Source organism: Malus sylvestris, chromosome 16 (assembly GCF_916048215.2).
Source record: "Malus sylvestris chromosome 16, drMalSylv7.2, whole genome shotgun sequence".
NCBI classification, from domain to species: Eukaryota; Viridiplantae; Streptophyta; class Magnoliopsida; order Rosales; family Rosaceae; genus Malus; species Malus sylvestris.
Window position 1 is genome coordinate 21,648,730 of NC_062275.1, and position 13,348 is coordinate 21,662,077.

Sequence of the window (13,348 nt, forward strand, 5' to 3'; positions counted from 1 at the left end):
ATGCAAAAATAGTCGAAGACTGATTGAACTGATTCTGCAAAAATGATCGAGAACGGGTTGAACTGATTTTGCAAAAAATGGCCAAGGACTAATTGAACTGATTCTGCAAAAATAGTCAACGACGGATTGAACTGATTCTACAAAAATGGTTGATGACTGGTTGAACTGATTTTGCAAAAATGATCGAGGACTGATTGAACTGATTCTACAAAAATGGTCGAGAACAGGTTGAACTGATTTTACAAAAATGGCTGATGACTGATATAACTGATTCTGCAAAAATAGTCAAAGACAGGTTGAACTGATTCAGCAAAAATGGTCAAAGATTGATTGAACTGATTCTGTAAAAATAGTTATCGGAAAACTTCAAAACCACACAATCGATGACGACTACTATGACGTTGCCGATAACTAACTTCGGAGAGCCCACGACGCCGACTCCGGAGGGCAAAAAAGTGCAGAGAAAGAAGAGGAAGGAGGAGGATCCTCTCCCTACATATGGTGCATTTAGATCAATTTTTTTATTTTAAATTTAGATGACATTTGATCATCATTTTGATTTTTGCTTTTTTTTTTATGAAATCTTGTTTGATAACTACTTTTATTTTTAAGCTTTAAAAAAATTAAAAAAAAATTCTTTGACTTTTCAAAATTTAGTTTGAATTTTTATTTTTTAGTTATCTAACAAGATTTTAATTTTAAAAAACGAAATATTATTTTGTCATTTGTTTAGATTAGTCATCGATTCTCTAAAGCCCCGAGTCGTTAGAAAACCAGCAAAAGGCCCGGTTAGGGTTTTTCACTTCCTGCGGGGTACGGCCATGTGGCGCAGACCTGGATTGAGCTGGGGACTGAACCTCCGGAAGCTCTCAACCGCAGTAAGACGTCGTATCGAGGACGAAGGCGACTGGTCTTACGCCTCGGAGTGGTGGGGGGAAGAATCCGAAGGCCACACCGTCCTCCGCTCCACATCCGACAAAGGCAATGGCGTTGTCTCAGTCATCGCCTATCCTTCCTCAAAACCCAGTGAGCTCCATTGGGCGTCGACAGAGAGATGGCTGCAGCAAAGGTACGAAGAGATACAGGAGTGCCGTCAGAACAACGAGAGATTCAGAGTGTTCGGATATCAATGGCGCGCTCTCCGCTTTAACGATGACACCCGCCAGAGCACCGTTAAGGTTTTGGCTGCTTATCGGCGATCGGAACCAGAATCGATCGCCTTAATGCAGCAGCCTCATTGCTTGGCTGTTCCTTGTAAGCAAAAACCTTTTTCCCAATTCAATTTCTATCAACATTTAATTACAAATTTTATCAAATTTGATGTGGGTTTTGTGTTAATTTAATGCCCAATTGAATTTCTAATTAGCATTTGCATACTGTTGAATCAAATTTGAATCATGGTGTTTGGTGATTGAACTTCTATATCTAGTGTTTCTGAGTGTATGACTAGTGATTGCATTACATTTGGTTACTTTCATTTTTCTAAAAGATTAAAGCTGTTGTGTGATGGATTCTGCTTTTTCAGATCTTAAGAGTATGATAGCAGCTGGGTTGGCCACTATAGCATCTTGTAATTACAATCTCATGAACGCGGTGACTGGGACCGAAAATATTCGTATATTGTGCATTGGTCAGGGTGGCGGAAGCTTACCGTTGTTTTTGGCTAGTAAAATTCAAGGTAGGTTGCATTGCTAGTTCTCTGTTAATGGCAGCGTGAATGGTTGTGGGAAATTGAAGGAATGAAGGATGTGCCTTTTTTGTAAATTGTTTTACAAATACTGATTCTTGGTGATCTCCGAATCCAATCTGTTTTTGGCCATCCTATCAGAAGTCCTGAGCTGAATAATTGGGTATTGAACCTAACCTAGAATGTTCTGCTCCTTTTCAGGTGCTATTGTTGATGTAGTTGAAATCGACCCTCTCGTCATCTCAGCCTCAGTTCGAGCCATGGGATTTCCGGCTTTCTCAATTATGACTCCATCAGGCAAGCGTGCCGTGCCACCCAATACCATGGATACCGTTATGTGGAAAGGCATCCACGAGAGGCTGTTCCTCCATGAATCCGATGCCGAGGATTTCATTCTCAACACCACCATTCAGTATGATATGGTCTTCATTGATGCTTATGATGGGGAAGACATATTCCCACGCAAGTTATGGGATCCACATTCCCCATTTCTAAAAGCCCTCAGCAGCCGGCTTCACCCGGATCATGGCACAGTTGTGGTGAACCTTCATTCAGATTCTGATATCTTGAACCCTGATGGTTCTGCACCATCCGTTCTGCAGCAAACTTTGCCAATGGGAAAGTACGTCTCGAGGGTTTGCCAGGCATACAAGGACGTGGTAGTGGGAGGGAAAGATTCTGGCTTGGGTTTTACAGTTTCAGTTCCGTGGGTGTGCAATTCTTCTCTGGTCGTGTGCAGAGGTTTTGTGGTTACGGGTGGGGATTGCAACAGGGATGTGATCATGGAGACTCTGATATCCAAATCATTTGAATTGGAAAATGTACTAAACTTACCATTCTCCTGTTTTGAATATATAAAGAGAGGTTTTATACTTGTTGATTAATTTCATGACAAGTTTATACCTACCTAAATTTCTTCACAGTTTTACCTCCGGATTCAATTCATCAGTTTGTCGTTACTTTGGCCTTGCCTGGTGTTAAACATGGGATAACTCACCAGATTCAATGTATGGATTCAAAAATGCCATGACGAAGAGAAAATATGCAGGATTTGAGTTTGCACCCCACTCTGTAAATATTGTGTATGAACTTCAAAAATGGCTAAAAGATTTCTTGGGTTGTACGCAAGCCTATTGGGGATGACTTTGAAGGGAGAGGGTCTTGTGTGGGGAAGTCGGATTAGGAACATGTGAGATGGGGATGGTGGGGTATGGGGTGTTTTTGTGTCTTGGTCCGTAGAAAAATGGAGGTTAGCATAACAAATCAGGGGTGATGGGATAGGGGGTGGTGTTTTTGTCCTGGCGAAGAGCACGGGGAAGGATCTTCGGTTGAACGAGTTGGAGTTGCAGCATCATAGCCATGGATCGGGAGCAGCAGTTGAACGAGTTGGAGTTGCAGCAGGCCAGCATCCTCGGTTCCCCTCCCCCTCCCCCCGCCTTCAAGTAAAAACAAAAACCCTAACTTCCGCCCTGGTTCAGCCGCTCACGGAGGCTCTTGCTCTTCTCCGTTGGTCCCCTTGCCTCCACTTCTTTTTGTTGTTGTTAAATTCTAGTTTATGAATGGTAATTTTGTCAAGTGCGGTTCTTGAATTGTCATGATATACTTAGTTTCCAGTATAATTGGATTTTTTGGGTATGAAAATTGACAAGGATGCACAGAAGTAAAAGGAGGCAGTTCAGACATTGTGATCCGTGTTTCATGTTCAAATAGTTACATAAAATGCCTAACCAGGCTACCATATATCGCCACAAGTACAACTACCATTTACAAATCTATGGTATCTGTTTAAATCCCTCACAATAATCTCCCTCTCCAACACTCTCCAGAAAAAAACCTTAAGGGCCTCATGGCAATCCCTGCAGATCCTCAAATTCTTCACAATCCTTATTGGCTTTCCCGGTTCTTCACAATCCTTACGGCATTGTCAAACTGTGAGTGCAGCACTTTCTGCCTCTTCCAGTTGACCAGCCCGTCCCGTGGCACCAACCAAACATGTATGTTTAAGGATTGATATTATAGAGTTTGATATGACAATGTTCGAGTCAAATTGTATATGGGCAAATATTGTGTATTATTCCTCTCGGAAATGAATGTATATATAGGTTTACAAGGGGTCTTATACAAGTAAATCAACTACACAAGGAAACAAATACAATCCCTAATATCATGCTAATCAAATAAAATCGCTATCTCTATGTAGAACAATCGCTACAGTCCCCCTCAAGTTGGAGCAAAGATATCTCGCATACTCAATTTGTCGAATGAGTTGGAGAAAGCACTAATAGAGGCAGTTGTAGTGAGCATGTCGGCTAACTGTTCTTCAGACGATACAAAAGGAAAAGCAATAACTCTAGCATTATCAACCTCCACATGTTTTGTACTGTTATGTTGCACATGATTCTGAGCAATTTCAATTGCAGATTTATTATCACAGTGTAAACCCATGGCCTTCTTGGATTTGAATCCCATTCCATTCAATAATTTACATAACCAAAGTAACTCACATACCTCATGCACCATTCCACGGAATTCAGCCAACCTTTTGTTTCTTACTTTTTCAAGTGATGAGATCACCACCAACAAAAGTAAAGTAGCCAAAAGTAGAGCGTTGATTTGTCACTGAACCAGCACAATCCGCATCTATGTATCCTTCAACATTCAAATGACCATTCTTGGCAAACATTAAACCTCTACCAAGAGCCGATTTAAGATACCTGAGAATATGGACAACAACATCCATATGAGTCTCACTAGGCAAATGCATAAACCAACTCACAACACTTACAACATAGGCTATATTTGGACGCGTATGAGATAAATAGATTAATCTTCCTACAAGTCGCCGATAACGCTCCTTTAGGAACCTTATCAGAATCTAATCCCAATTTATGATTTTGTTACATAGAAGTGTCAACAAGTTTATAGTCTACCATACCAGTTTCGGCTAACAGGTCCAAAACATACTTTCGTTGTGAGAGACATATACTATGGTTGGATCAAGCAACTTCAATCCCCAGAAAATACAACTTTCCAACTCTTTCATCTTAAACTCAGAAACAAGATATTCCTGTAAAGAACTAATCTCTTCATGACCATCACCTGTCACTATCATGTCATCAACATATATGATCAATATCATCACTTTACCTTTCTGGTGTTTCAAAAATAAGGTATGATCCAAGTGACTTTAATGAAACTTTCTCATGGACGCAGTAAACCTCCCAAACCATGCTCTAGGAGGTTGCTTCAAACCATACAAAACTGTTCGTAACTTGCACACAACACCCTTATGAGAACCAATAGAAGTACCAAGGGGTAAATCTATATACACTTCTTCTTTGAGATCACCATGCAGAAAGTATTTTTAACATCAAACTACCACAAGGGCCAATCCAGTTAGCATCAAGATATAAAAGGACATGAACAGTATTAAGCTTAGCAATTGGACCAATGGTCTCTTGGTAGTCCACTCCATGCGTTTGTGTATAACCCTTCGCTACTAATCGAGCTTTGTAGCGATCGATTGAACCATGTGCTTTATGCTTTAAGGTAAGCACCCATCGATACCAACCGTCTTCCTTCCACTTGGCAAGGGCACCAAATTCTAGGTGGAATTCTTGTTTAGAGCCTTCATCTCAATGTCCATGGCTTCCACCCATTTAGTGTCAGATAAGGCATCTTGTAACTTAGTCAGTACAAATACAATAGTAATTGATATACATATGACTAATGTGAGAAAGATGATGAGTTGATACATGATTACTAATGAGATATTTGGACTTTGCATGTATATCAGGAGAATAATGTACTTTAGGTTTGCCACGATTAACTCGTGAGGGCAACTCATAAGTAGATATAAAAAAATTAGTATAAACTACCTCATTTGTTTCACTTTCTTCTTCACTAGTTGATTGAGACAATGGGTAGGGGAGAGGGGGGGTTGGAATACTACTGCTTAAGTCTCCGTCAACATTGTCAGGCACAATTTCATTATCAGAGCATGTTACTTCTTCACCGGTACATGGCGACTGGTCGGTGGAAGAAGAGTGACCAGTCGGCTCGAGCAGACTTACAATATCACTATAATTTACTGTACTCTTATTCTCTTTGACTTAACACTTCACTCAACCTCTCACCCTCTCCCCCTAAAGTAAGTGGAAAGACAAGAGAAGAGGAGGCAAAATACAGGACCTCTTCATAGAACGTGACATCCATGGAAACATAAATCTTTTGAGTAGGAGAATGATAGCACTTGTAACCTTTTTGGGTATTCGAATAACCAATAAACACACATCGAATAGCACATGGATCAAGCTTACTCCATCGATGGGAATAAATATATACATATAAAACACATCCAAACACCATGAGAGGAAGTTTGGAGACAGCAACTGGTGAGATGTGTTCTTGTAAAACTTCAAAAGGAGTACGGAAATCATGGACTTGGCTGGGAGTCCGGTTGGTCAAATAACACACAGCTAAAACTGCATGTCCCCAAAGGTAATTAGGCACCGACATTCCCAAGAGCAAAGCGCGAGCAACTTCAAGTAAATGAAGATTTTTCCACTCAAACGCACCATTTTGTTGGTTTGTAAACGGAGTAGTCGTCTAATGAATAATACATTGTTCATGAAAGAAAAAGCTCAGGGTAGTATTCAAATATCTCTCTCCGTTATCAGACTGGAGCACTTTGACTTTGGTCTAAAACTAAGTAGCTAGATACCATTGCAATAAATTCTTGTACAATAGATGTCATATCACTTCTAGGCTTCATCAGAAAGACCCAAGTTAAACATGTGCAATCGTAAAAAATGTGATAAACCAACGAAACCCATTTGAAGTAATCTTAGCAGGACCATGTACCAAATCAAATGGCTGAATAGCCTTATTATCACTCAAGGGAAAAACAGTACAATGGCTTTTGGCTAATACACATATTTCACACTTAAAACAAGTCTCATCATATGAACAACATAAAGGTCGTACCCAGTGCACAAGGCTCCCGCTTTACGCATGGTCTGGGAGAGGTGAATGTCGGCTAGCCTTACCCCCATTTATGGAGAGGCCCATTTATGGAGAGGCTGCTCCCATTTATGGAGGTGAATGTCGGCTAGCCTTACCCCCATCATATGAACAACATAAAGAAGGAAATAAATGCCTAAGATATTCAAAAGAAGGGTGTCTTAAGCAATGATGCATAGCCATAATTGATGATTGTAGACGGCTCAATCTCGCCCGAAGTCACGGTATGAGGCTATAAGTAGCCTGATTAGCGGTGCTTGCTCTTCAGTTGTTGCTTGTTTCCATCAGTATGCTCTTTGGGGGATATTAAATCTAAGTGATTGCAATCTGTCTGCAATACCTGATGATCTTGGCTGCTTATGCTCACTGCAGCATTTAGATTTAAGTGGAAATTGTTTTCTGAGCATATCGGAAAGCATCTATCAACTTTCTCAATTGATTAATTGTGGCAAGCTTCAATTACTGCCAAAACTTCCATCAAGTATAGGAGTTTTAAATGCGGGGATTGTCTGTTGAGGAAACACATGAAGCTCTTTTGTTAGTGTTACTCCTCTTCCTCTAAAAGTGTAAAGACTATGGTAGCTGGTGCAAGAACCAGTATGCTTTATGTGCCTACATTTCAGTTCTCAACGTGCAGAGAAATGCCAACCCTGATAATGTGGTACTCCTAGATTCTTTCGTGATCTACTTGACATGTCATTTGGAAACAGAAAGAGGTAGTCTGCGATAGCCTCTTCGTGGTTGTATTAGTTGGGTGTCGTAGGCTTCAATGGGAAGAGACCACCGAGGAATCGAGGATTGAGGGTTCAAAGTGCAGGCTTCGTCTTGTATATCAGAACGACGACGTTTAAGAAGCCTATAACACATTACAGTAGCGGAACTGGCAGCTAAAATATTCACCATGAAAGAGTCGAGAGGGACCAAAAATATAGCAAGGGTAAAGGAATATTAAAATAATTAACCTCCCTTAATTTGTTGCATGGTAAGTCGTGATACTTTTATCTGGTACTTTTGTATCAAATTCGTAATCTTTTCACCTATTTCTTCATATATAGGAAGCTTTGTCTTAGAGCAACTCCACCCATGGTGGTTGCTTGGGGGACAGACTCCAGGAAAGGACCCGAGGGCCGGTGGGAGGAGGTCCAGCGTTGGAGGACTCGAGTGAGGGTGGGAGCCCGAGTTGCAGGCCCGTGGAAAATTGACAGGCCTGCTGCTTGAGGCCTGTGACGTCAGGCTGACGCAAGGCCTGGGTCCGGCCTTTTTATTTTATTTTTTTTATGTTAGGCGCGTGCCCCTCACTCGCGAGTGGGGGCGCGTCGCTCGACTGGATTTCAGGGCACGGGCCCGCGCGCCTCAGAAAACCCAATGACCGTTGGGAAGCCACGTGGCTTCCCACGGTCCGTTCGATCCCAACGGCTCTTTAATACGAGTCGTCTGATGTGCAACGGTAATAAAAAAAAAAAGCTGATTTTATATCAACCGTTCGATCTGAGATCAACAGTTGATATTAATCTGCTTTATAAATTTAAAAAAATAGTTTTAAAATTAAGAAAAATTACCGTTGTGACACATGGCACAATCTGGAGTATTGAATTCAAATTTTTTAAAATCTAACGGCAGGGATTAATTATTTGAATAAAAATTTAAAAAAAAATTGTAAAAAATCTGAAAAAAATTTGTAAAAAATTGTTTTTACTTTTCTATAAATACCACTTCTTCTCCATCTACCTTACACCACAATTTCATATTTTCTCAACTACTTTCAATCAAATTCCTATCTTTCTCTCAAAGTTTCAATCTAATTTTTTTTCCACAAAATGACTATTGCTGCAGGTACGAATTGGTGGCTTCTGAAAGATGTTGCGTTGTGCACTAGCTGGGTTGAAGTTACTCATAATTCCCTTACGGGTAATGAGATGCAGTTGTGAGAAATGTGGAGTTTAATTCATACCAAATTTCTTGAGCAAATGGGTGGGAAAAGAACCAAAGAATCGATGTCCAGTCGTTGGAAAATACTTAGCCATTCCTTTAGTATGTGGAGAGATGCCTTGACACAAGCTAGTAGTAATGTTCGAAGTGGGGCAAATTATGCGGATGAGGTAAGAATATATTATAATTATTTGTTTGTATTATTATTTTGTTACCTAATTTGATTATAATTATTTGTTTGTATTATTTATTTGTTACCTAATTTCATTATTATTATTTGTTTGTATTATTTATTTGTGACCTAATTTCATTATTATTATTTGTTACCTAATAATTTCATTATTATTATTTGTTTGTATTATTTATTTGTTACCTAATAATTTCATTATTATTATTTGTTTGTATTATTTATTTGTGACCTAATTTCATTATTATTATTTGTTTTTATTATTTATTTGTTACCTAATAATTTCATTATTATTATTTGTTTGTATTATTTATTTGTGACCTAATTTCATTATTATTATTTGTTTGTATTATTTATTTGTTACCTAATAATTTCATTATTATTATTTGTTTGTATTATTTATTTGTTACCTAATAATTTCATTATTATTCATTTGTAGCAACTTCAAGCACAAGCATGGTATGCTGCCAAAATCAAATCAAGAAACTAATCATTCAACCGGTGGGAATGTTGGAATATTGTTAAAGATTGTCCTAAATTCAAAGTTGTGCCTGTTGGTCCAGAAGTATGCATGAACAGCACCCCTCTACACAGCACCCCTCCACACTCTACACCCGATCATGGCTCCCATGTTGATGAAGAAGATGGAGAAGAAGTGACTGAAACGCCCATTCCTGAACAAGCGTCGGGGTCGACCCGTTATCCAATTAGGTCTCAAGGTAAGAAGGCTTCAAAGAGGAAAGGGAGTGCTTCCAAGAATGATTATGGAAAGTACATGCAAGAACTTGCTCGTCAAGGTGAATTGACGTTGGCGCAGGAATTGGCGATATATGAGGCTGAAAAGGATAGAGATGAGGCAAAAGCTGCAGCTATTCAACAAGCATTTCAAGCTGAACAGAGGGAAAGAGAGCTACTTAGGCAAGAAATGGAGTTGCTTAGAGAAGAAAGAATTGCGCAACGAGATCGTGACATTATGAACACGCGTTTAGAAGGGATGTCTCAAAATTCTAAATATTTTTGGCAGTCGGAGAAGGAGGATGTGGTGCAAAGGAGGCGTGCAAGAGAAGCGAGATCAAGACAAGATGGTCCTAGCACAACAAGACAAGATGATCCTAGCACCACAGATTGGTTAAGTGATGATGAATAGGGTACTTTTTGTAATCGGAGCCCATAGTTTTCCAATCACTTTGGGTTGTACTTTATTATTTATGTTGTTTCCAATTTATTGAAGTTAGTACTTTATTTAAAGTGAGAGTACATTTATTTAATTTCGTAATATATTTATCCTAATAATAGAATCTTTATTCATCAAATTGTTCACGTATAATGAAATTATAAAACACACCAAATAAAACTAAAAAACTCACCAAATGGAATTACATAAACAAATAAAATTACATAAACATACCAAATAATAACAAACTCACTACAAAAAACACACCAAATAAAATTAAATAAACACACCAAATACAAACAAACATACTAAATAAACTTAAGTATCTTCAGCTTGTTTCAATGCCCACTGGTGCTCTATCAAGTCAATTTTCCGATCATTGTGCATAGATGACCTTTAAAGTGCAGTATATCATTGAATGACCCTTTCATTGTAACGTCCATCCCTTTCTAATGGCTCGTGTTGCACGGGTTCTTCGGTGGCATCATGCGCACAATATATCCGTGTTCTTGAATTGTTCATCATGTCTGGCTCTGGCTCATATTCATCAATCGCATCATAATCGAACTCATCTTCCACAATCATGTTGTGAAGAATGACGCACGTCATCATGATGGATCGAAGTGACTCTACATCGAACATTCTGGCAGCACCCCTGACGATCGCCCAACGAGCTTGAAGGATACCAAAACAACGCTCCACATCCTTCCTGCACCATTCTTGACAGCTTGCAAAGTGTTTTTCCTTTGCACTTCGCGGACGTGGCACTGTTTTGACAAATTTTTCCCACCGTGGGTAAATGCCGTCAGTTAGGTAGTATGGCCCGTCGTACCTACGTCCGTCAACGATGTACGTGACTTTTGGTGCCTTTCCTTGCAAGACGTCGTTGAACACTGGGGATTAGGCAAGGACGTTGAGATCATTTTGAGCCCCCAGAACCCTGAAAAAGGCGTGCCATATCCATGTATCAAAAGATGCCACTGCCTCCAAAATGATAGATTTTGCTCATTTTCTGTCTCCATATGCGCCTTGCCATGCACTTGGACAGTTTTTCCACGTCCAGTGCATACAATCGATGCTTCTTATCATCCCAGGAAAACCTCGCATCTTGCCCTTCTTCAGAAGCTTTTGCAAGTCCATGTGAGTAGGTTTTCGGAAGTACTCTGCGGTGTACAAAGATTCGACTGCTCCGCAAAACCTCATAAGGGCCTCAAGAATGGTTGATTTTCCCATCCTCGTTATCTCATCCACTTGGTCTGCAGATGCTCTATACGCAAGCATCCACAACGCAATAGTGATTTTTTGCTCAGGCAGGAGACCCATAACACCACAAGCATCCTTCTTTTGCACAAAGTAAGAATTATGGTTGCAAACATCAGTCATGATTTTGTTGAACAAATGTCGTTCCATTCTAAAACGGCGTCTGAAGTACGTATCAGGAAATGCACTATTATGGACAAAGTAACCGTCCAACAGCTCTTCACCCCGTCGTTGCCTGCTTCTATCAAGGTTTCTTGAACGGCTGGGCATGCATATCTGAGCAACAGTCTGGATGACTCGACGGGAATGTGAGGCTCTGGCCATTCTTGTTTCGTCATCTCTCCTTGTACGCTCCTCATCCTCTTCCATCTCATTTTCGGCTATCTGAAGGTTGAACATTCCTTCAGATTTGTTAAACAATTCTTCCTCTTACTGATCGATTTCCCACATCATCCTTGATGAAGAAGAAGACATTGTAAGGATGGATGGTGAAGAAGAAGCAGAAACTATGAATAATGAGATAGAGATGTTGAGAAAATTGGTGTGAGATTTGTGAGGATGGATGGTGGATTATATGAATGATTCAGAAAGGATTGGATTTTAGATAAGGCCACGTGGCATGTCGTCATTCATTAAAAATCTGATCGAAATCTATCCTCAAAGATTCTGAAAGGATAATGACACGTGGCACGATCGTATTGGATAAAAATCTTATCGAAATCGATCTACAATAATTATCTTTTTGGATAATGATATGTGGCGCAATTTTGAACGAGTTAAAATTTGATCGAAATCTATCGTCAAAGATTCTCAACAGATAACGACACGTGGCACGATAACATTGGATAAAAATCTTATCGAAATCCATCGCTAAATAATTGTTTTTTTTATAAAATGACACGTGGCGCAACGAGAACGATTTAAAAAATCTTATCCGAAATTACAAATAATTTTATTTTGTATTATTTAAACAAACAAAAAAACTAATATTTTATTGCCTATTGTCAGGGGGGAGGGCTCCAAGGGTGGAGATGCAAATGACAATTACTGTTCATTAAGGGTAGTTACTATTCATTAAAGGCAGTTACTGTTCAATAGGGTGAATTCAATAGTGGATTGCCAGGGAGAGGGCTCCATGGGTAGAGTTGCTCTTATGATATAGGGTTCTTCGTTTTAGGAGTGTTTTAGAAAGTTTGAAAAGCAAGAACTTGTTACCGAAAAAAAGAAGAAAAGCAATAATTTAAATTGTGTATTGAGATTGTAGAAGCACTTTTTTGTGCTTTCTAGTGAAACAAGCACGAAATTTATGTGCTTAAAACATAAGAATTACCAAGTAAAATCAATCTCTACAGAAGTACTCCAAGGTGTAGATAAATGAATAATTAGTAATTACATGTTTCAGAATTTGGTAACTTTGCTTGCTTTCCTGAGTCCTGGACAAACTCATTAACCCTAATTAAACTTCCCATTTCACACTCCTGCAAGTTCTCAAATTGTTTTCGTAATTTTGAAAGGAGGAGGGGGAGGATCCAGACCAGATCTCTTCCCATCATTAAATACTTCATGACTTGTCTGACAGCGTGGAGTGTGACTTTGAGTGTCCATAGATTATTGGCTTTTGTTTTTTCGTCTTTTTGCCTTTTATTTTCTTGAGCGCTTATGCACATTTAGGCAGTGACAGATTTAGATTTGAACTTTGGGTGGCCTTTGTGTTAAAGGTGTAAGTTTTTTAGATAGAAATAGAACACGAAGAGATTCACTGAGACATTTCTACAATATTTGGTGGGTTTGTTGTCGTCAGCGAAAACATGTTGCGTAAATGTCAACATATATCAACATAAATCGAAACAATCTGATGAGTAATCTCGATAGAATTTGTTGATGTTGTAGACGCAACTTATCAAAATATGCCTAGCATGTATTATATCAAACACTTGAGATCACTTGCACTCCTAAAAAGACCCCCCCCCCCCCCCACCCCCAAGTGAACTCCACCCCTAAACTAAAAATGCCCTCGAGTGGGCTGAAGGGTTTTTATTTTATTTTATTTTTTAGGGGAGTGGGGTGGGGGGCTTATTCAAACATTCGG

General features: G+C 39.4%; 1 protein-coding gene across 1 annotated transcript; it reads left to right on the top strand.

Moving 5' to 3' along the window:
* Positions 1-724: 724 nt before the first annotated feature.
* LOC126606829 (uncharacterized) lies at positions 725-2,615 on the top strand. The gene is made up of 3 exons (XM_050274215.1): positions 725-1,254; positions 1,526-1,678; positions 1,889-2,615. The coding sequence occupies exons 1-3, from the start codon at positions 822-824 to the stop codon at positions 2,569-2,571; spliced, it is 1,269 nt and encodes a 422-aa protein (XP_050130172.1). The 5' UTR covers positions 725-821; the 3' UTR covers positions 2,572-2,615.
* The last annotated feature ends 10,733 nt before the right edge of the window (positions 2,616-13,348 follow it).

Excerpts from the sequence above, each read along its gene's own strand:
- LOC126606829 (XM_050274215.1), top strand. The coding sequence starts at position 822 with ATGTGGCGCAGACCTGGATTGAGCTGGGGACTGAACCTCCGGAAGCTC. Across the intron at positions 1,255-1,525 it reads TCATTGCTTGGCTGTTCCTT|ATCTTAAGAGTATGATAGCA; the intron begins GTAAGCAAAAAC and ends CTGCTTTTTCAG. Across the intron at positions 1,679-1,888 it reads TTTGGCTAGTAAAATTCAAG|GTGCTATTGTTGATGTAGTT; the intron begins GTAGGTTGCATT and ends GCTCCTTTTCAG.